The 21,914-nt window shown below is 38.3% G+C and overlaps 1 protein-coding gene across 2 annotated transcripts in view; it reads left to right on the forward strand.

The window, feature by feature from the left end:
* The first annotated feature begins 5,791 nt into the window (after positions 1-5,791).
* The window catches only part of CFAP65 (cilia and flagella associated protein 65), a 54,893-nt gene continuing 38,770 nt past the window's right edge, over positions 5,792-21,914 (forward strand). The window contains exons 1-12 of one of the 2 annotated variants that reach the window (XM_014057161.2): positions 5,792-5,950; positions 8,561-8,643; positions 8,849-9,030; positions 10,853-10,955; positions 11,807-11,973; positions 14,314-14,510; positions 15,824-15,969; positions 17,240-17,462; positions 18,506-18,771; positions 20,031-20,231; positions 20,525-20,887; positions 21,776-21,913. In XM_014057161.2, the coding sequence (XP_013912636.2) occupies positions 8,569-8,643; positions 8,849-9,030; positions 10,853-10,955; positions 11,807-11,973; positions 14,314-14,510; positions 15,824-15,969; positions 17,240-17,462; positions 18,506-18,771; positions 20,031-20,231; positions 20,525-20,887; positions 21,776-21,913 (2,061 nt within the window). In that variant the 5' untranslated portion in view covers positions 5,792-5,950; positions 8,561-8,568. The remainder of the gene's footprint in view (positions 5,951-8,560; positions 8,644-8,848; positions 9,031-10,852; positions 10,956-11,806; positions 11,974-14,313; positions 14,511-15,823; positions 15,970-17,239; positions 17,463-18,505; positions 18,772-20,030; positions 20,232-20,524; positions 20,888-21,775; position 21,914) is intronic. The other variant, XM_087713042.1, reaches the window with a different exon arrangement.

Genomic DNA, 21,914 nt, shown 5'->3' on the forward strand with positions numbered 1-21,914 from the left:
ATATGTTCCATGTACCGAATCACATTTCCAGCATTTTGGGGAGGTATTTGTTGAGATTTTAGCCAACCTTGATAGTGTCATTTTTAAATTTATTCCCCCAAATTTTTCCCATTTGTCTAATTTAATATTATAGCCAAAGTTCTGCGCCCATTTTATCATTTGTTCTTTCACAATTTCCTCTTCCATTTGATACTTCAGGAGGAATTTGTATATTCTCCCTATCATCTTTCTGTCAGGACTTAGAATAATTTTATCAATTTGTGTGGTTCTGTTTCAGTGCCATATATTTTAGTATCTTTATTGTATTTAGTTTTAATTTGGAGGTAAGTTAGCCAATCAACTTTCATATTCTGATCTGCCAATTCTTCAATTGTTTTTAATTTTCCCTGTCTGTCAATTAAATCTCTGTATGTTAGGATTTTGTTCCAATCTGTAAAATTTGGGTGTGTCATCCTTTCTGTTGGTGATAGCCAATTTGGGATTTTCACATAGTGGATTTTTTTGATTTTGAACCATTGTTGCAGTAAGGCTCTTCTAATTAAATGATTTTGAAAGTATTTGTGCGTTTTATTTTTATTATCCCATAGGAATGTATGCCAGCCTGCTTGCAAATCATGGCCTTCTAAGGTCAAAATTCTTTTATTCTTTAGCTCTATACAATCCTTCACCCCTGTTATTGTTACTGCTGATGGGTATAAATCCCAATTTGGTAATGCTAATCCTCCCTTCTCCTTGCTGTCTTGCACTGACTTTAGTTTAATCCTCGGTTTACGTCCCTGCCAAATGAATCTAGTGGTTATTTTCTTTAATTCTTGAAAGAATTTTTTACCTGGATTAATAGGAGCGGCTTGCAACAGGAAAAGGATTCTTGGTAAGATATTCATTTTAATTGTTGCTATACGTCCCATAAGTGATAACTGAATATTCTTCCAATTTTCTAAATCTTTCTTTATTTGTATCACTAATTTATTATAATTATCCTCTTTAATTGTGGAACATTTTGCTGACAACCAGATCCCCAAATATTTTACTTTCTTAGTTAACTGCAATCCGGTTGCTACTTCCAAATTCCTCTTCTTGCTTTTTTGTCATGTTCTTAGTTATCATTTTTGTTTTGTCTTTATTGATCTTTAGTCCTGCCACTTCGCCATATTCTACTAGTTTTTGAATTAATTTCAGGCTGGATTCTAATGGGTCCTCTAAAGCAAATACTAAGTCATTGGCATAAGCTTGGATCTTATATTCTTCATTTTTGAGTCTTAAACCTTTTATTCCCTGGTGTTTCCGAATTTCATTTAGTAAGGTTTCCAAAGTCAATATAAATAGCAGAGAAGAGAGGGGGCACCCCTGTCTGACTCCTTTTTTATTTCAATCTTTTCTGTTTAGATCTCCATTCATCAGAACTTTGGCTGTCTGAGTGTTATAAAATCCTTCTATCATTTTTATAAATTTTTCTCCGAATTTCATCTCATCCAATAGTATTGTTATAAATTTCCAAATTATGTTATCGAATGCTTTTTGTGCATCAAGAAAAACCAGTACCATTTGCTTTTCTGGATGGGCCTCATAATACTCTATTATGTCTAGAATAACTCTCGTATTATTTTTCATGTGTCTGTGGGGTAAAAAACCATTTTGGTAATTCTTCCTGCCATAATTGCTGCAAATATTTTGTAATCGGAGTTTAATAATGAAATTGGTCTGTAATTTTGAATTTCTTGTAGATTGGTTTCCTCTCTTGGGATTAGGGATATTATTGCTTCAGTCCATGATTCAGGTATCTTGGCTTTTCCTAAAACCTCATTAAACATTTCCACTCCTAGCTCTTCCAATATTATTTTGTTATATTTGTATAGTTCCACCGGTATTCCATCTGGTCCTGGGGTTTTATTACTTTTCTGGTTTTTCAGGGCTATTTCCACTTCAGCTAACGTTATTGGTCTGTTTATCGCCTCCCTTTGTTCTTTTGAGATTGGTGTTATCTTTTCTATATTTAAGTATTGTTTTATTTTGAATTCCTCCATACTCTCTTGTGCGAATAGTTTTGTGAAGTATTTATGAATGATATGCTTCTTTTCTTCCACTTTGAAGTGAGTTCTTCCCTCATCATCCTTTAATTGATATATCGTCCTTTTTTCTCTTTCGTTCTTCAGTCTACATGCCAGCCATCGTCCTGGTTTGTTGGCTTGTTCAAAGTAGTTCTGTCTGTCTGCTTTGACTTTCTGTGCTAATTCCTTTTGAGTTATTAAATTGATCTTATGTTTTATCACCTCTATTTTTTCCTTTTTAGTTTTATTCTTTGGATCTTTCTGTAGTTCTTCTTCGGCTTCCCTAAGTTCTTTTTGCATGCCTTCTTGTTGCTCTTTTTTCTTTCTCGTTTTTCTTGCCATATAGACAACTGTAAGGCCTCTTGTTTATGCTTTCATAGTATCCCAAAGATTTTGAATTGAGGTTTCTTCCTTTTTATTTATTTTAAAGAACTATTTTAATTCTTTCTCTAGCATTTCAGTGTATTCTATTTCATTTACAATACTTGAGTTCATCATCCATCTTTTTCTTCTTTGACCTTTCCATCTTATTTTCATTGGGTTATGACCTGCCCACTCATTTGGTTCTATTTCAATTTCGTCTACTTGATTACATAGCCCAGATGAGATCCAAACCATGTCGATTCTTGATAGAGATTGATGAGGGTTCGAATAAAAGGTATATTGCTTTCTTGTTTTATGTCTTTCTCTCCAAATATCCTGTAATTTATATTCCATTGCCATCTCAAAAAAGGATTGGGGTAATGTATTTTTTTTCTTTTTGCTTTCATAGTCCATTTTTCTATCCACTATTGCATTATAATCCCCAATTAAGCAAATGTTTTCATTTTCTAATTCAATTATTATGTAATTTCCTATAAAATGCCTCTTGTTTCTGGTTTGGTGCATATATGACTATTAATATCGGTTTTTCTGTTGTCTCTAATTCAATCATTAGCATTCTGCCTTCTTCATCTGAGTAGACTTCTTTGGAGTTTATTTTTCCCTTTATATAGGTTGCTATCCCACTTTTTTTAAATCTGCCAATGCTGTACATAATTTCCCTAGTTTTTTGCTTTCCAGTAAGTTCCTATGTTCCCTTTTAATATGCACTTCCTGTATACAGAGTATATCTACTTTCAATTTCTTAAGTTTATTAAACATCTGGGCTCTTTTTTTTTGGTGCGTTCAGTCCATTCAAACTTATCGAAATAATCACCACCTTGAGTTGAAATCTCTCTCTGTCTCAATAAAAAATCTAATAATAATGAATAGATTTTCAATTATGCTCCTGAAAATAAATGATGTTTGCTTTTCCAGCATTCCTCCTTCTCCCACTATTTCCCAACTATTTTCTATATAGTTCAGATTATTCCAGGTAAACTCAAAGTCCTGGTTCTTCATCCCAGACATGGGTATTACTGCAAATGAAGGAAAATATATATGTCCCAGGATAATGTTGCAGGATCCAATCTTAGTCTGTCAACTGGACCAGAGGATTAGTCTTTGGAACTTTTGGGTTACCTTAGAGCCTTGGGATTTCTTGGTGACTTCTCAACTGAGGGCCAAACAGGTCTGACATCCTTGACATTTTTTTTAAAAATCAACTAACATTGGTTAGATGCTGCCATCAATTTCGAAAGTTTTTAAAAACGGGACAAAAGAGTTTCACCTATTTCCCTCCCCATCAGGCTTTCCAACACCATTTTGAATTTTCCAACACTCAATTTGCATGTGCCTGAAAGCTGCCACTCCATTAAGATTATATAAGTATAGGCACAATTGAAAAAGTAGCCGAGTTTTTCCTCCTGCCTTTTTCCTGGTTTATAAACATTCTGCATGATAAAATGTTCTAAGAAAAGAACTCATAAAAGTAGTTGGATTCTAAGAAAAGAACTCATAAAAGTAGTTGCCTAATAAAAGTATTATCTCTATGGATTTTTTCCTAAAACAGGACAAAGATTTCTTATTATTCTTAGAGTCCTGCTTATCCCCTTCTGATAGCAAATGACAGGCCTCTTAAGAATAGCTTTGTTGGAATCTGATGGAAGACTCAGGGCCGCTCACATCCTTGGAACCAACCGTATAGCCTGACTTCAGAGCTCCAAAGTATCAAAAGTCATGGGTTAAGTGGAAGCACATGGGAAGGTGGCAAGAAACAAAGAAAGACGTGCAAGAAATGAGCATATCAGAATGTCACAGGCTGAAACATTCACTTTGATGGGCTGTGACAGGTTTAATTTCCAGAGTACACCCATTAAAGTGATAGATAGTGGCATTCAGCTCACACTCAGTCTGTTTGTGGGTCCCTGATGCTGCAGAAAGCATGATATTTAATGGCTCTAATTTATGAGTGTTTCTGCTATATCTGGGCTCCTGTCCAATTTGAGGGGAGCAATGGTACTAGAGAGAGGGGGGGATGGGATTGATTTAATGTCACATAGCAGCGTGACTCAGAAAGTAAATAGACATACCATATTAAAGAAACATTTTTTGCAGTCTACCTCAAACCCAAGGGCACTTGCAAGGGTGTTTCTAGGATCCAGAAATTTCTTTCTAGGACATGAAACTTGGGCAGGAGAAAACACTTTATGATTTTGCCAATACAAAACTGTATTCCAAGACTGATTTGTCTAAGACTATCTGAGGCTTGAGAAAGAATAGCAGAGTCTGCTAAATCCATATGCTGGGCTGTACAGAATACACCAATACCCTTCCTTAAGGCTAAAAACAAGTGACTTTACTAATAATTAGTAGAATAACTGATATAGATGATTTAGTCATTATTAATATAATGATTAATTAGCATTATGGATAATATGCAAATATCTGACCATTTTGCATAATGACTACAAGAACATATGTGGGAGAAGAGGCTAGATATTTTTTATAACAGTCTATTCTCCTTTTTCCCCAGGGCATTTTACGAGTAGCTTTTCCAAGTTTATGTTTTATCCTTTATCGTAACAGAACATATTTAGAACCGAGGGAAAGCCCAAATCACACTAAAACAGGTTTTATTAGAGGAGTGCAGAATGAATTTAAATTTGCATTTAAATCTTAAATAAACAAAGAAGGAAGGAAGGAGGGGAAAAAAGACTGCTCCTAACAGACAAGTCGAGATTAAGACGTGACGATTTAAAAAAAAAGTACGTAGGGATGCAGAAGGAAGACCTGCAAGTAACTTAAAAAGAAATCATCTAAGGCAGAAATGTCAAGACTAATAGAAAAAAATCAGATAGCGCAAATAGAACTTGGAAAAGGAGGTCGTGTATAATAAATCCACTTATTTGCTCAGACTTCTCTTTTCCCTCGATCAGAAAGGTTGGCAGTTCGGCGGTTCGAATCACTAATACAGGTCTCCTGCGTGAGCAGGGGGTTGGACTAGATGACTTCCAAGGTCCCTTCCAACTCTATTACTGTTACAACATTGAGCAATTTAGGACAGTGCTCAGACTTCAGTCGGCTCTTTTGTACCACTGAATAAGAATCAGGAGAAAAGCAGCGTGTTTTCGTCTCGGGTGGAAGCATAGTTCACAACGTCCGTTCAGGAACCATAGGGAAACATCTCTTTTATTTTTAGGTTTAGGGGCCCGCCCCATTCCAGAGACTGCCTTACCCGCGAAGTCTGGCTGCGTCTCTTTCTCCCCCAAAGGCTACTCGTTCTTTCTGCTCTTTCGCGTTAAAGCAGGGAGACAACGAGGAAGAATGTTCCTCTTCGGCTGCCGTTCTTGGTTGCCAGGGAAACCGGCAGCTACTTCCGCGTTTTGTTTCCGTAGCAACGCCGGCGTCTCGTGTTTTTCAGCTTCTTTGATTTTGTGTTTCTGCTCTGAAGAACATTCTTTTCCTAAGCTTGGCGAAGGTGAAGTTCCTGGTAGGATCTTTCAGCACCCACGATCAGCGCCCACTAAAGGTTTACGGGGGTGAGGTAGATGGGATGTTGGGTCTCCTATTATTTCTGCTTAACACAACATGTGTGCACACGTGTGTGTGTGTGTGTGTGTGTGTGTGTGTGTGTGTGTATCTATATATCTATATATGTTATATTTGTGCTGATAAATAAATAAAGGGAGACTAGTCTAGATCTATTTCAAGCTATTTACCTCTCATCAGCTAGCCATTTATTTATCAGCACAAATATAACAAATGTAACAAAAAGGCATCAGTAAAAAAATATTGGATTATATATATTAGATTTTTACAACCCCTGGTAAGCCCCAATTAATGGGAGGAAGCTAACTGCTTCCATCATCTGTCAATCGGCTCGACACAAGAGTCCATCACGACAGAAACCCAATATTTTTACTGTTGCCTTTGTTATATTTGTGTATTTTTTATTTTTTTTATTTGTGCTATTTATCAGCACAAATAAAAAAAACATTATATATATATATATATATATATATATATATATATATATATATATATATATATATATATATATATATATATATATATATATATATATATGTTTTTATTTGTGCTGATAAATAAATAAAGGGAGACTAGTATAGATCTATTTCAAGCTATTTAGCTCTCATCAGCTAGCCATACCCTTACTGGGATTTGAACCTGGGCTATATTACATCCTAGGCAAATTTCTTAGCCATTAGGCCACAGGCTCTTATCCGTTATCAGTGAAGCCAGGATGAAAGGTATCTATTAGATTTTTTTTATTATCTGATAACGGATAAGAGCCTGTGGCCTAATGGGTATGGCTAGCTGATGAGAGCTAAATAGCTTGAAATAGATCTATACTAGTCTCCCTTTATTTATTTATCAGCACAAATAAAAACACACACACACACACACACACACACACACACACACACACACACACACACACACACACACACATATATATATATATATATATATATATATATATATATATATATATATATATATCTAGTTGTTCGGGTTTTCTCCCGCGTAGAATTGGAGATGTCTTGGCGACGTTTCGACGAAGTCACATTCGTCATCTTCAGGCTGCTGCTGACTACTTCAGGTTTGAAGTACCTGAACTTGGACTACCTGAAGTAGTCAGCAGCAGCCTGAAGATGACGAATGTGACTTCGTCGAAACGTCGCCAAGACATCTCCAATTCTACGCGGGAGAAACCCGAACAACTAGAGACCTACATACTAACACCCGCGAAAACCTCAGAAAACATTATATATATATATATATATATATATATATATATATATATATATATATATATATATATATATATATATATATATATATATATATATATATATATATATATATATATATATATATATATATATGCATATACTGTACCCATAATGTAAGGCATGCATACAGGTGTGTCTGTATAAAAGGCAAACAAACTATCCGCCTATGGATAGAAACTGAGATATGGGGCCTCGGAATTGCTTTTGCTAAATTACTATATCTGGTTGCAAACATTTGGAGAAACACTAGGCGGCAGCAATGCATTCTCTGAATTCCTGCAAACTGGATCTAGTAGTCTGCCTTCCCAAAGTAGTTCTTGCCCAGTCACTGTTCATTCATCTCTTTCTGACCTTCATATTTTCAGGTGTTACAATTTGTATAGGGGTGTTATCAAAGGGGCAGTGCAGGATGTTCTTTTTGCCTTAAATGATATCCTTAACCCACCAACAATGTTTGGCTTTCTATTCTGCTTAATAAAAGCTGACAATTCCTATGGAAATATTTTATCCTATACAATTATTCCGGATCTCCCAAGCAGAGGCAGGGTCATGGTGAACTTTAGAAAAACATCCACTGGTAGTTCCCTCTTTTGATTTGTGTAAAGTCGGGGTTGGTGGTGGGAAACTATTTGGAAATGAATTGGAAAATATTTGGAAATGAATAACACTGGCCTTGAATATTTTGTGTATAACAACCGGATCATTAAATTGACTTAGTTTAATAGGAGTTACTTTCAAGTAAACCAGGGTAAGATTGGAGCTATATTATGACTTGATCAAATGCCTTTGCTCACTTGGTACTTTTGAATTGAGTGATCATTTTATAATATAATATAATCTCTCAATTCAAAGTACAAAGTGAAAAAAGGCATTTTATCAAGGCTCCTATTTTTTTGCAGCTTATTTGAGACTATGTTATTTGAATTCAGAAGCATGTGAATGGAATCAGTTTTGAACTTCTTAGGTTTTACTTCTGAGTAAACGATGGCTGCTGTCTGGTGTTAAAAACATTTCTGTAGTTTAAAAAAAAATATTTTCTGGAAAGAAACAGTCAGGACCATAATTTCAGTAAGATCATAACCTTCTGTAAAAAGTACCCCTGAATTTAAGACAATCCATTTACAAGGAAGTTTAGATTGAAGAAGCCAGTCTGCCTCCATTTCTAAATTCTGAGCCAATCTAAGACAGCCCCTCCAGAATTGTAAAATTACATTAATGATTCTGTTGAGAATTTGGTCTTATTTAGGTATATATAATAGATGGCCCCTTGTGGCTAGCATGTTTAAGGCTCTATAATGTTCTATAATTTGATTTTGCTTTTCATTTTCTCAGATGCAGAAATGCTCACTCATCTGCATGGATGTACAACCAAGAAAGATTCCATTCAAAGACTCTGTCGCAATGGTACCAAGCAGGTGTGTAGGTTTTCTATGAGATTTCTAATTGCTATTATGTTGCAATCCATTTTCACTTATATCATTCTAAACTATCCCAGGTTAGCTGCTGGGAAACATTAGTGGGGGGTGTAATTCCTTGTGTTAATTGCTTGAATAAAATTGGTTATCAGCCTTCAGATGAGACAATAAGCTAAGTCATAACTTGGTTTTTCCACTTCTTCAGACGCTGAGGGGGGTTTCCCAGACGTCTATAGATTCCTTTGTGAGAAAACCCAAGAAGAATATTTTCTGGGGTATTGAAGTAGCTGAGACTCTCACCTGGCAAGGATGGTCTCTAGGAAGAGAATTCACTAAACATCTAACATTAAGAAATGTGTGTCTGAAACCCCAGAAGCTGAAGTTCAGGTTTGTATACCATGCATGGAGCTTTCCTTTGCTATTCTGTAGCTTTTCTTATTTTTTACCATTTGTTATTCTTTGGGCTGTTCTTCACTTAACCCAAATTATATTCAAGAAAAACATTCTTGAAATCGGATATTGTTCTCTTGAATTTCAGCAGCTATTTTAAATATCATAAACTTAAGCTTCTGTTTTGTGCAAAGCCCCATTATGACTTGCTTGGTTTTGTCTTTGCTTCCTTTCTAGACATTATGGTTCATGGATTATATTCTCTGGTTTTATACAAGGCATATATCCAGGCAACTGTTGATTATTCAACCAATCAGGATTAAATAATGGGGGTATGATAGCCCAATGCGTAAATCCAGATACTTTTTCATATTGCTTAGTCCAGATCTTATTGTTTAACTCTTGTCCAGCCTGATCTTACGTGGAATTCCTTGGAAGTAATTCCTTGAGATGTCAATAGGATTTTTCCTGAGCATTAAGTCCAGAAGTCTCCAATTATTATCTTATCCCTTCTAAAACAAACCTGACAAGTTGGGACTTATCTGCCTATCATGCATGTCACAGCATGAGGATATCCATTAACTGATTCTTGAGGACAAGAATTCATGATATCATACTTAACATAAGCCATCCTACTGCCATAGCAATCTATATCCATGTTGTTGTTGTTTTGCTCTATATCAGAGTTTGTTCCAAGTAGGGCTATATGGTCTGCCTATTTTGCTTCGTTTCACTGTAGAAGATTGCCTCCACTCCATCTGACAGCTTGCACAGTGATGGGGACAACCCTTCCCCTCTCTGGTCATTGTCCTCCATGGCCTTCTTGGTACAATGGTAAAACATTTGACTTTTTTCCCCCTTAACAAGTTCACCACTTGAATGATGAAAACCTTTTTTTAAACAAACAAACAAACAAACAAACAAACAAGTGAAATTGGTAACAGGTCTGACAAAGCCTTCTTCTAGTTCAGGTGACAGGAAGAAGGAAAATTGGTGTTCCACCTTCATGGATTACTAGCAGACATGCCGAAAATGCTGTTAAGTATAAGGAGGAATCAGTGAAAGGTGGTTCATAAAACGTGATGTACATGCATGGAATTAGTGGCTGTGATAACTGCCATCAGGCAGAATATCTAGTTGGCATTATTGTCAAAGTTGAAGTAAAAGAGCAGTTTCTTAAGCCAGCTTTATTTCTAGTTGGTTTCTGCCCAGGAGATAAGCAACTTAAAGCATCCATGCAGAAGAGCCTCTGGGATAAATTGCTGACAGGGCAGGAGAGTGGTTCAAAGCTAATGGGGCTATGAGGCCAGTGATGGGAAAACACATATTCTCCAAACCTACCCACGCAGAGGAAAACAGTCAGTATTAGCTTTCCTACTGGGAAGATTGCATAGGCAGGGCAACCCACCAGTGAGGACACACCGTTGTCTGGAACACATGGATAGCATCGTTGCTATAGTGGAGGATCAGATTAAATCCAGGATGGAATTCTTAAGATGGCTTCATTTTCAATTGAGCCAAGACAGGACACTCACAGCTTAAAGCTGCCATGCAGAATTGCTCTTTCTTTATTTGCTACTATCTTTTGGTTGTTTTTCTATATTTTTCAGCATCAGGTTAACCATAGTTTCCATTTTAACAGTTTTGGAAATAATATTGTTGTCTTTCTGTCTCTGAATATTTCAATTTCTTAAACTTTTGCATGCTTGCTTTTGTATGCTCCATATAATGTGATTTATTATGTAATTTTTTTGCTTTGTTTACACAGAATCTCTTCAGCATCACTTCATTTATGCTTTTTGTGCTCCTTTTGTTGCAGACCTCCCACTACACGTTTCTTCATCACCATTTTCCCACAGCCAATTATCCTGACCCCTGGAATGTCCTTAACTTTGCCAATTATCTTCCGCCCTTTGGAAAAGGTAAGTCACGTTTATACTTATTTCAGAGTCATAATTATTTAAAATAACAGCCACAATTCCTCTTACCTCTTTGTCCTACTTGGCAGGCAAAGAGATTTGGGGCACTGAAACAAATAGTCCACATCAGGACTGGGATAATACAATGCTTAATAATACAGTGCTTTACATAAATGCCTGCATCAAAAACAAAAACAAACCAAACAAAAAAGCAGACCCAGAATAAGCTAGGAAATCAAAGTCAAATCTTGTGTCCTTGTTGCCATACTATACTGAGCCAGAACTGTGGGGGGCAGGGGCGGGGGGGGGGGGAGTTCCCATTAGAAAAAATATTTTGGAGTTTATTGCTCTAAAGGAAACTACAGCTTATTCACCAATTCTATATACACATTATATACTAAGTCAAAAAGAAGGAATCCTCATTTTGCTTTTGCACAAGCAGCTAGTGTGTTTTGTTCATAGGTATAAATCAAGAGTATTAAATATATTACTATCTTGTCATATTGATTCCATGTGAAATCCAAAGTGCTCTCTTCCCATTTTGGTCTAATAGTCGAAAGAGGTATTTAAATGAAAGATATTTTAATACAGAATTTGCTTCTTATTTGTTAGTTTGGTTCACTTTAGGCTTCCTCACGCTTTTAGTTTTAATATTTCTACACAGCAATCTTGCTCTATAAGCATTTCAAATTTTACATAAAAAAGCATAAAGAAATAATTTACATAGGCATTCATTGGATAGGTTCATCTGTCTATCCCCACGTCAGTTATGCATCACAAGGAGATGTCCATCCTAACTACATTTGAAATGGGACATATATTTGAACTGATTATCTTCTGTTCTTCTTATTCAGAGGGAATATGAAGACAGCATCCTCTTTGAAAAGCCAGAAGGAGAATTTTCTGTTGCACTACTAGCCAAACTACCACGCCTTGAACTCCTTTTCCCACCTACCATCCAGCTTCCTCCCTGTGCTGTCTATCATTTTACAGAGTCTTCCTTTCCTTTGTACAATAATGGGTAGGTGTGCTTTTTTGATACTCTACAAAGTTGCTTATTTTTGGGTTGCCACCAGATCTTTGCTCCTCATTTCTGCTCTAGATAGCATAAAATGGCCTTCCCCATGGTACTCTTCAGATGTTTTAGAGTAAAATTCTCACCTAACTTGTGGTGGATGGGAGGAGGCGGCACCAAATTGGGAAAGGTTGTTGAAGGGAATTGAGACTGTGCTATCAAAACCAGCAGTTTTGAGAGCTATCAGAATCCATACTAACAAGGCAAATTAAACTCTTTGCTTGACTATATAAAGTCCATAATACTTCAGTTCGCAGACTTATAAAGGCGGAAGACATATTCGGTTCTCAAGATTGTTTTGAGAGCATGACATAGAGCTGCCATTGGGTTACAAAGTGACTGTCTTTTACTTGAAGGAAAATTGATGAGATTCCTTCTCAACAAGCCATAAAGCCTGTATCCACAGGGTTCTATATCAGCCCAATTTAATTTTGTCCCTTCCTTGGAGTAGGTGGGCATTGTTTCAGAAAAAAACATTGAGCTACTGCCATCTTATTTTTTTCCTAACAATTCCTATGGGGCTCAGGAAGGGTCCAGTTGCAGTTATATTCTTCTTAGAAATTGTTAATTTGGGTTTTGGAATACGGAGGCTTGTTAGAAGACAAAGGAAGGTTTGAGTTAGCCAATATTATATGGCCTGCAATATATCACTGTGATACGTGGCTAGGTAAGGATGTGAAGGGAATCCTTATAGGAAAATATGCTCTGGGTTTCAGTAACTGCAGCAAGTATGATTTTAAGACATGGAAGATGAGTGGCAATATCCTGATGCCCTCTACTTTAGGTAACTGCAAGTGATCCTATGTGTTAAGTTGGACATTAGGAAATTGCTAGGGGTGCTATTAGTGTTTAATTTCCTGCCAAGCAAATTCTAATTCTAAACTCAGGCTGGTCTCTGAGTTGGAGTTGATTGTCCAAGCCTTTGGTCTGTAGAATTTCAACCTCCATGCACTGGGGCTACATCTGGAAAGGTAGGATTTCCTGGCCATAATGATAACCTTGGATTGTCCCAGGGATTCACTTATCACAGACGTACAGCATTTTTTGTCACCCTGAAGCTTTCAGAATGCAGGGAGGATACAATTAGGAGAGTCCTCTTTAGGTGTCTTATTAATGTTATGGTTTTCCAGAGGGCATTTGGAAATGTACTAATGATCATGTAGGCAGTTTCAAGTTTCCTCTCACTGAGCTCTGGGATATGACATTGGCAAAGGCATTGGATGAAATTGCTCCTGAGCAGCCTCTTTCTGTATGCAGTGATTCCCAGAGGAGTCCAAGGGAATGAAACAACAAAGAAATACATAAGAGTGTCAAAAGGGAAAATGAAAAGCAAACATGATTAGACACAACCAAAAGTGGTTAAGAACCCAATGTTAGACCTCCCATATAGTGGAGGATTACCTGCAGCTACTTGGAGAATGATGGATGAGAAGATCTCCCTTGCTCTTATCTGATTTCATTATTTTTGAGATGGATTAATTGTTGGCAGGATCCATTGAGATGACTGTAGTGGCAGCTTGTATTTCTTGAAACACATGGACTCCAAGGAAGTGGGCAGGATCATCTGTAATAGATCCCTGCCTCTCTTGGATCAATTGAGTTGGCACAGAGAGGGCAGGTCCATGGCTTTGAGGAATACTTAATGTTTTTCTGAGGGAAAAGCACACTTATCTTTGTGAAGGAAGCAATGGTGTATCCCCTCTTGAAGAGGCACTGTCTCAATTCAGAGATTTTAGACAACTTCAATCCAGTCTCTAAATGTTGGGCCAAGATCTAGAAGTTTGCCTTGATTCATACTTCCTGCTAGAATACTTGCATTTTCCAAGTAGAATCTTTCTGTTCTGCATGCTGGACTCAAGAAGGTATGCTGGTTGTTCCCTCTTCCCAAATATCAACATGTGATCAAGTTTCCTCTATAGGTGCTCTGATCCCATGGAATCTTCATCCTGAAATTAGAATGGAACCTTTTTTCTTTCCCTAAAGATAATTCTCTTTTCTTAGGGTTTTGGAAGATGGGGTGATAGAAATCCTGAGAGTTGGACAGTTGTTGGTGTTTATAGTTTGACTATTAGTAAGTAGTGATGTATAGCTAATTATATTTAATGTAATTATTTTAATGGGAGTTTTGGGTTTTTTTATGAGAGTTTACTACTATGAGCTGTCCAGAGTCTTGCAAAGTAGCTAGCATGCAGCTACTATAAATACATAGATACATAATACAATATTTTAAGAAACACTTTAGTTCTGATTAAAAAAACTTTTGGTTTATGGACTGTTTTTTTGTAGGGATCTACTGATATGCTTCAGCTGGGAGGTGCCCGAACCTTTTTCTTTAATGCCTTCTCGTGGCATGTTGGATCCTGGTGAAGAAATCATAATGAAGGTGACTTTTCAACCTGAGATGGCTTTAGTGTATGATGTTTTAGCAACATGCAGCTTTGGAGACAATCAGGAGCAGAAGACTCTTAAACTGCAAGCTGTTGGTAAGAACATTTACACTCTAAAAGTATCAAATGCAACATTTGATATGTATCTTCAGCAAAATTTCAGCCTCCTGGGAGATCCATTCATGTTTCTGACTTCCAGCTGATTGACCTTCAGTATAGTTATGCTGAATAGCTTAGTTTGTCCATCATTCCCACCTCATTTCTTGTCAAAATTGCTCCGTTGGTAGATAGCAATTTCTCCCTACAACACTGTAGGGGAGAAAAATGAAATTATATCTTCCATTCTAAATCTATATGTCTCTGGCGTGTGTGTATGTCCTGTTGCATCTCCACCTACCAAGGGCAAACAGTGGCATTAGGGGTTACATGTATGGTTGCCAATACATTTCTCTGCAATATTAAAAACCGAGGAGCTTGGGAAGGTGTGTAAAGGTAAAGGTTCCCCTCGCACATATGTGCTAGTTGTTCCCAACTATAGGGGGCGGTGCTCATCTCCATTTCAAAGTCAAAGAGCCAGTGCTGTCCGAAGACGTCTCCGTGATCATGTGGCTGGCATGACTAAATGCTGAAGGTGCACAGAACGCTATTACCTTCCCAACAAAGGTGGTTCCTATTGTTTGTACTTGCATTTTTAAACTGCAAGTAGTGAAAGTATGCTCTCAAACTGCTAGGTTGGCAGAAGCTGGGACAAGTAACGGGAGCTCACTCTGTTACCTGGCACTAGGGATTCGAGCTGCCTAACTGCCGATCTTTCTGATCGACAAGCTCAGCGTCTTAGCCACTGAGCCACCACGTCTCTTTCTGGGAAGATGTGTAGTCCTGTCCTATTATGCAGTAAAGCTTATGGCTGTTTAAAAACACCTAATTTCAGTTTGGTTTTTTAATTCATTTATTTCTTTGTTTCCCTTGCAATATCATTGTATTGCCTCTGAACTTTTACTTAGGATACTCCCAAATTGTTAAGAAATATTATTTTCTTGATCATCATGTACAAATGTTGTAGTTGAAAACTGACAGATCTTTCCCATGTCTGGTTACTTTCTTGGAAAAGAATGACATCTTTCTTATTATTTTTTTCATTTTCTTTTAATAGGAACTTAATGTCTTGCATGTCCATGTTTTGTAGTCAATTGCCCATAATTTAGAAGGCTTTTGACCCTCACCATAAAACTCATGTTAGCAAAATTTAGAAGTGAAATTAATGTTCCCAAAATGCTTTTCTTGTTAACATGTTTCAGGTCAAAGCATGAATAGTGCCACACCTTTGGTGCAGTGACCCAAACGTCAAAATCGACATAAATTGAGAACACAGCCATCTCTAACATTAAATACAGTATTTTTTTTTCTAGGTAAATATCCCCACCTGCTGGTCAATGTGCCAGAAGACACCTTTGAAGACATTAAGTTGATAAAGTTCGTAGATGTGCTTTCTTTTGGCTCTGTTGCTGTGGACACCACAGTGGAGAAAGAAATGGAGATACTGAATGTATCTGTGGTATGGAAAGGTGTTTCTTGAATGTGAAGAAGAGTTTGTTCTATCCAATGCAGCCTGTTCTACTCACAGGGATAATGTTTTCTTTCGTTCTACTTTTGAAGCAGATGATTTTATCCGTACAGGCCACACTGGTTTTTGGGTGGGGTGGGGAGGGAGGGAAGAGGGTGTCTTCAAGCACCAAATGAGGCAGGGCAGTGATGCTGTGGCAACATTTGTGAGGAACAGCATCACACGTTTGACTTCTTTGGGATCAGTTTTTAAAAAAAAATTAAAAAAAAAGTGTAATAAATTAAGTGGAAGCTTAACAGATCCATTATACTTAGGAGAGGAATTTTAGGAGAGGAAAAACCCAAATATGGTGCTGAATGTTGGTAATATAATTTGGAAGGGGTTCTGGATGCTTCAGAGAATGGGCCTGAAGTCATCCATCTCTGTTTTAAAGGGAGACCCCACCCTCCAATCCTTCCGCGCTGCTGTAAAGATCTGGCTGTCCCGGCTGGCCTGGGGTTAAGATTATAGCCCCACTCGAATGGTGTGATTGTTGCGTTTTTTCTCTTTTAATATGCTGTATTGTTTATTGTTTGTTGTTTCCCCCTCCCTTTTGAATTGTGAGCCGCCCTGAGTCCCCTTAGGGAAAAGGGTGGCATACAAATAAAGGCAAAAGAAAAAAAGAAAAGAAAAAAGAAAGTCTTTCTTCAACTATCTATTTCTTAGGGTCATCTCTGTTGCTATGTAGACAATTCACGTAAACATAATGGACCATTTTTACAATTATATTGAGTGTAAGAAACTGGCCAAGCATTGCTTTAGTTAACTGATCTGCTCAGAAATGCCATAGGAAGAAGCTAATAATGTGTGTGGCCAAATTTCAGAACGCATCTTTGTTTCACTTACAAGCCTGCAATTTTGCTAAAGGACCTCTCTAATTCCTTTTCAGTGATCCTTGATTGTAAGAATGAGTTAATAGACTTGAAAGACTGGCTTGGCCTATTAAGCATCTCGATCCTTAGAGAGTAAACAATGAAAATGACATGGAAAGAAGCAGTATGTCAGTGATTCTTAATGTCTAAACCACATCAGATGCCAACCTTCTTTCATTCACTTTTCCAGCTAGGTTTTGGGGTTTTTTTGCGTAGAAAGACTACACTTTTGCTTTTTAAAAGATAAGGTAATGAGAAAATCTGTCTCAGGCTTTCTTGGCCTATGCTGCCCAATGTAGATCAAACCTCTTAGCTTGGTGAGGGAGAGCTAACTGTCTGTCTCTTGACAGGTCGATGCTCCCTTCAGAATTGAAAGAACAAAGGAGCCAATGCTTCGTGATCGTGTCTTTTCCTGCGACATTACCCAAGCCATTGTTAAAACTGGTGGCACATCAGTCATCCCTGTTAGGTTTAGCCCACACACTGTGGGTGTGAAAAGTGTGGATTACTTCACTATTGTGCCTTTGGGAAGTAACACACATTCTGTGTTGAAGGTGACAGGATCATGCAAAGGTACGTGCAGGGGAAGCTATTTGTTTCGTTGTGCTGTAGTGAAGCATATCAGTAGGGACTGGAGAGAAATTTAATTCACATTTAAATGTAACAAATGCGCCCTTTTCAGATGAGCATGCAAACCACAGTATATTTTGCAGTCCTCAATTTCCCCATATTTTGCAAAGCAGTTCTCCCATCAAAAAACCCTGAAATAAGGCATGAAAATGTGTGTGGTTTCATTACCTCAAACTGCTAATGAGAAAGTCTTATCAAACATTGAGGACTCTTGTAAATGCTTTCCTTCAGAGCTGTCATAACTTGAATGATACTTTTATTATAAAAACAACTCTGTATGTCATTACCCAAAGAAAAACCATTTTTATTCATTTTGGTGCAATTCACCTACGTGTGGGAAGCACTGCCTCATGCTTTGTATATTAGGAAATATGGACACCAAAATACAGGCAGACACAGAAATGCAATTGAATGTCCTTAATAGTTTCTTTAAAAAAAGGAGGAACTGAGCAAAAACAAATTTCACCAATCCCTATGTTTCAGTCCTAATTTTAGTAAATATACAGAAACTTGCCTGATGTTGGATTCTAATCATATTATGTAGAACATTTTTCTAAAGTTGTTTGGGAATATATTTGTAGCCAACAGAAACTGATTTGTGTAGATAGATTCCTATGTTATTTTCAAGCCTAAAAATTTGCTGCCCTACGTACTATTTTCTGTTATCTCAATATGAATATATAACTATTCATTATCTGTTAGAAATATTTGAAATGATCCTTTTGTATAGAAAACAGAATTCTGCTCACCAAAGATGAAGAAGTCGATCCTGGGCATTTCTCATAGGTGTGAGAATGGATGTGTGCATGTTTGGAAGTCTTGAAAAAATGGGTGACCAGAGTAATTATTTTATAGATAACGTGCAGGACATCCATACTTCAAAGTAAAACTAATTATTAGGAGCTTTTATTGTACAACCCCCCCCCCCAATTCCTTGGCGGTAATTGTCATAGCAGAATGAAAATTGGGCTTGTTTGTCATTCTAGGCCCTGCAGTAACTTTTCATCATCCCTTTGTTTACTTCGACTACATTAACCTTGGTGAATACTTAAATCAGTCATTAGACATAATTAACAACTCCGATGTTCCAGCTTATTATCAATTCGACATTGATTGCACACAGAGTGTGTTTTCTATTGACCATCCTTATGGGGTCTTGAATGGAATGTCAACAATCACCCTGAAGGTGACTTTCCAGCCTACTCACCCAATTGTATGTCACCGGCGTGTGGTTTGCCTTGTGCATCATCAGGTAAGAGAGTTAGGACACATCTTGCCCTGAAACTGGTCTCTGAATTATGCACTCCCAGTCAACTACAGGATGGTTGAGTACCATTTCATTGAGCAGATAGAATAATTCTGTCCAGGTAACTCTGGTTATACTGTATGACATGTTTCTACAGCCTCAGGCCAGTAGCTCCTGTTTCATTTCTTTGTATAATATTTCTAAGTTAAATCAAAGAACTGGCTCTGATTGAATGTTGAGTATGGACCTAATTTTCAGGCTATAATATGTTTAATATTTTTGTCTTGTTATGAACAATTTTGAAGTATAGAGCACAGCACTGAGGAGTTCTATGTTTATCGCAACAAGGATTGGGTGCTTGCTTTACAAGAATGAGGGATTCCAAACAATGGAAAAGCAATGATTTGTATAGAGTAGGGCTGCATCAAGGTTGTGTTTGACTCAGGGTTGTGTTTGACTTGGGGGGGGGACGTGGCCATGGTCAGGGTGGGCGTGGCCAGCTATTACTCATGTCGGGGGCTCCTGGGGTGGCCCGAGCGCTCTGCTAGAGAAAACAGGCTCCCAAGCTCCATTTTCGGCTGCAATGGCCTCCTGCAACCCTTTGCAGGGACACCATGGGCCAGTCCTTCACTGCTTCCAGAGCAGCCAGGTGGGCCAGATCTAAGCACCCCACGGGCAGGATCCAACCCCAGGACCTTGAGTTTGACACCCCTGGTATAGAGGTTGAGGACTATAAAGCAGGAAATTCTGGAAATCTTATTTGTTGGCAATTTGGAGGGATGTTAGGCATGTCCTTGTCCCGGTCCCTGGCAGCAGAACTGGAGAAGTCCACTGTTGAGGAGATGGAATCATCAGACTAATTGAGGATGGAAGGTTGGGATTTCTCACCTTGTTACTATGTTGGAACTCCCTTATTGAGTCTTCCTCGGGCTGTAATGTGAGTTGGTTAGGGAGGCATCTCTTCTTTGGTTTATCTGAGCTTTATCTGGGGCAAATTTGGGTCTGATAGGATTAGGCAAAGAGAAGAGTTTGACCCTGGTCATGTCTAAGACACAGGTAGAAAAAAGGTGCAACCTCAATTTTGTTTGTTAGGTTTATTTTCTCCACAATACTATGCAGTTGCTTTGAATTTTGTAAGCAGAGAATTTCACACATTGTCCTGTGCCCAAATGAATGGATGACAAAATTCAGAATGAAGAGTAGAATGAAATGCCTTTGCGGATGAAATAGTCTGTTTTCTTTCTTGTGTTCTTGATGCTGGTCAGGATCCATTGTTCCTAGATTTGGTTGGGACCTGCCACACAGAAACCTCAAGCCCAAACCCTCTGAAACTGAAGGATCTGAGCAGGTACAGGACACATCTGGCCAGAGGTTTGACCTTTTTCCCACCAGACATCCTGGGCACCATGCTAAAGGAAGGCAAGCTGCTGGTAGATGAGAATGGAGCTCTTACACTCCCACCAGAGGTAAAGGAGTCCAGCCTGGTTTATTCAGCCTGGTTTCTCTTGAAAGGGAAGCCTAACATATTAATTGGTTACCAATGCGTCTGTATTGTATCATCATAATTCTCAGAATGTACTATGAATATGGATATCCTCTGAAAAATCAATCTGTTAAATTTGAAAAGCTTTTATCCCATCGTTGAATAACCTTCCTTAGCCTTCCTTATGGACATGGATACGCATAATTATCCCCTTACTTCAATAAAATAGAATGAGCAGTTTCTTTTTTGGCTAAATACAGATGTTTTGTTTTTAAGATACTGCAGGACAAATCCCCCGAGGAGTACCCTGTCATTGAACCCCTGGCTGAATATTTCCATGATGGGGTATTCAGTGACCTCACGATATATCCTCCCCATGTCAGCCTCAGCATCAAGGAGTTTGATTTTGGCTGCTGCGCAAGTCTTCGAGAGATAGAGCCACTTCCTTTCGCTGTGACCAACCACACAAAGGGGAAAGTCACTGTTATATGGACAAGAAAGCCAGACAGCCCTTTCCAGGTGAAGCCAGAGAGTTGTGACATCCCATCTCTGAAGAGTATGGCTTTCCGCATCACTTTCCAACCTCCTCAGGTCAATACTTTATATGCAGCAGAACTGGAAGGCTTTGCTTTCTATAAGGTGGGTTGAAATTGAGGTTCAAAATGCTGACCTTTAGCACACACAGTTTCTCATCCCATTAGAGTGGATCATTTCCCATGTCGCTTTGGTATGGTTGGCTATCTGATGTGAAATATGCTGTTAATATGTAGATTCTCGTCCTGGCAAAAGTCATCTGCCATCTCCTCACAAAGGGAGGGTAATTAGGTACTGGTTTAAAAATGTAGAAAGCAGGATATTTGTTGAAGGGCATGTTCTGTTCTCTTCCTACCTTGGAATTCTGACTTGGAACCTGTTCTGACCTAGGCTTCCCAAGAGCATGAAGCAACTCCTTGTCCCGACAAAAACCCCTTTTATTAATTTATTATGAATTCTGCTCATTCATATCCAGCAAAGTCTTTCAAGGGAGGATTTACAGTCACAGACCTTATCTGGCCTGGAGAGCTGCCAGAGTCACCAATCAATTAAGCGAACTAATTGTCTCCTGCAAATGCCTCTCCCCTTTCACTTCTCTTTTATTTCTTCTGGGAGGACCATTCATTGTCCACCTCTGGCCTTACTCCCAAGTCAACCCTTGTTCCTTAGTTGTTCCCTTCGTCTGGCAACTCTGTGCATGCGCACACTGGGAACAGGCTCCAGCTGTTCTTCTGCCGCACTGATGTCTGACCCTGAAGGCAGCTGATACCTGGCATATGGCTTAGACCCCTTCTCTGCCTCCGACACAGAGACCCCATCAGAGCCTTCTCCAGACTCCAGGACTGGCCCATGTTCCTCTCCAACCTCCTTACTGTCCGAATCTGGTGCTAGCTCCGCTGGCTGCTGGTGGGCCACAACAGAACCTCTTTGTTTAACATCACTCTAAAGCACAAATTAAGAGGCTTCCCTTGCTCTGTTTCTTTTCACTGGTAGGTACTGAGACACTACAACAATGTTGAAGAGCCCGTCACTATGTGTCCATCCTGGAACTTGACCATCCGTTTGCGTGGACATACTTTTCAACCTGGGCGACAGCACTTCGTCCCACGGTTCACTTTGGACTGTCACAAGG

This window comes from Thamnophis sirtalis, unplaced genomic scaffold (assembly GCF_051295495.1).
Source record: "Thamnophis sirtalis isolate CommonGarterSnake01/CBP01778 unplaced genomic scaffold, rThaSir2_p1.2 scaffold_1, whole genome shotgun sequence".
In the NCBI taxonomy this organism is placed as follows: Eukaryota; Metazoa; Chordata; class Lepidosauria; order Squamata; family Natricidae; genus Thamnophis; species Thamnophis sirtalis.